Genomic DNA, 2,184 nt, shown 5'->3' with positions numbered 1-2,184 from the left:
CATAAAGAAGTAATTTTAATATTTCTCATCTGGCATAAAAGACCAATCAGAAATCGAGAGCAACCAAACAAGTGGAGAAGCAGCTCATATATACAGCAGCTCAAATCTCCTGAAATCTGATGAATCAGTTAATAGAGCAAAACAGCAGCATACTTGATCATACACTTTTGAAGACAACAACTGAAGTCTACAAGTTAGTTATTAATTATAATTGTTATATATATATATACTGTATATAATTGTCTTTTTTTTTTTTTTAGTTTTGACATTTTACAGAAGGGCATCTGGAATGACAAGAGCTAGATTTAAACTTACATTAAAACACATGAACTATCTGCCAGTTCACAGTCCAGCATGTCGATTTTTTTAAACATGTTAAACCAGTTAGAAGTTGAATTACATTAATTTAATTTTTACTCAATTACATACAATTACAATTTTACACTATTAATAGATAAATGTTGATTTAATCCAGTCTTAAATTTTTTATGTGTGTGTAAATTTGCCCATGAAACTTGGATAATTTGACGTGTGCACTTTTTTTCTCATGGAATTAATTAATTAATTTTTATTGGATTTGCAAGCTGTTGTTTATTGCATCATGTTGTTTGATTGCTTTTTTGATAGCTGTTTGATAGTGTTTCACATGTATGATTTTCATCTCTCTACAGGTTGAGTAATTGTGGTGTCACAGATGAAGGTTGTGCTGCTCTGGCTTCAGCTCTGAGATCAAACCCCTCACACCTGAGAGAGCTGAGTCTGTCTGAGAATAAACTAGGAGATTCAGTGAAGCTGCTTTCTGATGTACTACAGAATCCTCACTGTAAACTGGAGAAACTGAGGTAAGATCATATATGACTTACACATGCTTGTGAATAGTGTCATCAATTAAGGCAGGTTTTGCATAAAATAGAGATATAGTGCAGATAAGGAACATTATTTATCCTGCTTGAATGAGACTTTGGATGTTTATGATCATGATTTGTGTTCTGTGACATCTTAGACCTCAGTCCAATGTTCATTTTGTACATTTTCTTTAATAATGGATTCACAGCTAAACTGATCTGATCTGAGAGAGTGAAGAGTGTGTCATTGTTCTCTACAGGTTGAGAGATTGTGGCGTCACAGATGAAGGATGTGCTGCTCTGGCTTCAGCTCTGAGATCAAACCCCTCACACCTGAGACAATTACATCTGTCTGGGAATAAACTAGGAGATTCAGTGAAGCTGCTTTCAGATGTACTACAGAATCCTCACTGTAAACTGGAGAAACTGTGGTAAGAGCATATATGACTCACACATGAAGCACATTTAAAGTAAATATGAAGTGTTCTGCCTTAGCTTTTTAGTATTAAAATAAACAGCATCGCAAAAGTCATTGTTCTCTTGTCACTGTAGTTTATATGTAGATGATATCTGCATTTGTTACAGAAGCAATTACATGAATACCATCAAGTAAAAAATCCAGCTGAAAATAAACAAAATACAGTCTTGGTCGACACAGAATGGTTTACATTTCTCACAAACAGAAACTGTATGAATTTCTGTCAACTTCATTTGTTGCACAATGAACTAGGGATGCTCCAGTCCGTCTTTTTTGCCTCTAATACCGATTCCGACACTGGGGTTCAGTATTGGCCGATACAGATCCCGATCCGATACCAGTGCAGTTTTTTTTCTTTTAAATACATGTAGAATTTGTATATCTCTGTGTGTGGAACTGATAATCACTCTTTCACAATCAACTAAATAGACTAATTAATTATAAAGAAAAATAAAATAAAAAATATATTTTTTAACTAGGTTAGTGGATAATTTAGCAGCTAATGTTATTCAAAAAATCAGTGCACAATAATTGTATAAATCCAAATATATAGTGAAAAAACATTACTTAGTGGGGAACAAATAAAAGTGTAGCACTGAATCTGTTCAAATGTTACACGTTACTATCTGTATTGTTATAAAATCCATTCATGAAAAACTATGTATTTATATATAAATATACTATAAAATGAAAATAAATTTCTTTTAAATGTATAGTGCATTTTTTAATAAGGCAACAACATATGATGGATAGGACAAAACAAATACAGGGCAGCACAAAGCGCTTACAGTATGAGCATCTGGTGCACAGAATGAAACACTTGAATGTGCTCCTGTGGCTCAGTGGTAGAGCATTGCGTTA

At 33.3% G+C, this 2,184-nt stretch overlaps 1 protein-coding gene across 1 annotated transcript in view; it reads left to right on the top strand.

Moving 5' to 3' along the window:
- The window catches only part of LOC107568823 (protein NLRC3-like), a 14,752-nt gene extending 13,925 nt beyond the window's left edge, over positions 1-827 (top strand). Inside the window, exons 8-9 of the mRNA XM_016254815.1 lie at positions 672-700; positions 814-827. Coding sequence (XP_016110301.1) covers positions 672-700; positions 814-827 — 43 coding nt within the window. The remainder of the gene's footprint in view (positions 1-671; positions 701-813) is intronic.
- The last annotated feature ends 1,357 nt before the right edge of the window (positions 828-2,184 follow it).

The sequence above is a fragment of the Sinocyclocheilus grahami genome, unplaced genomic scaffold (assembly GCF_001515645.1).
Source record: "Sinocyclocheilus grahami isolate Dianchi unplaced genomic scaffold, SAMN03320097.WGS_v1.1 scaffold1284.1, whole genome shotgun sequence".
Taxonomy (NCBI): domain Eukaryota; kingdom Metazoa; phylum Chordata; class Actinopteri; order Cypriniformes; family Cyprinidae; genus Sinocyclocheilus; species Sinocyclocheilus grahami.
Note: the sequence above shows the minus strand (reverse complement) of the source record. Positions and strands in the feature narration are given on the sequence as shown.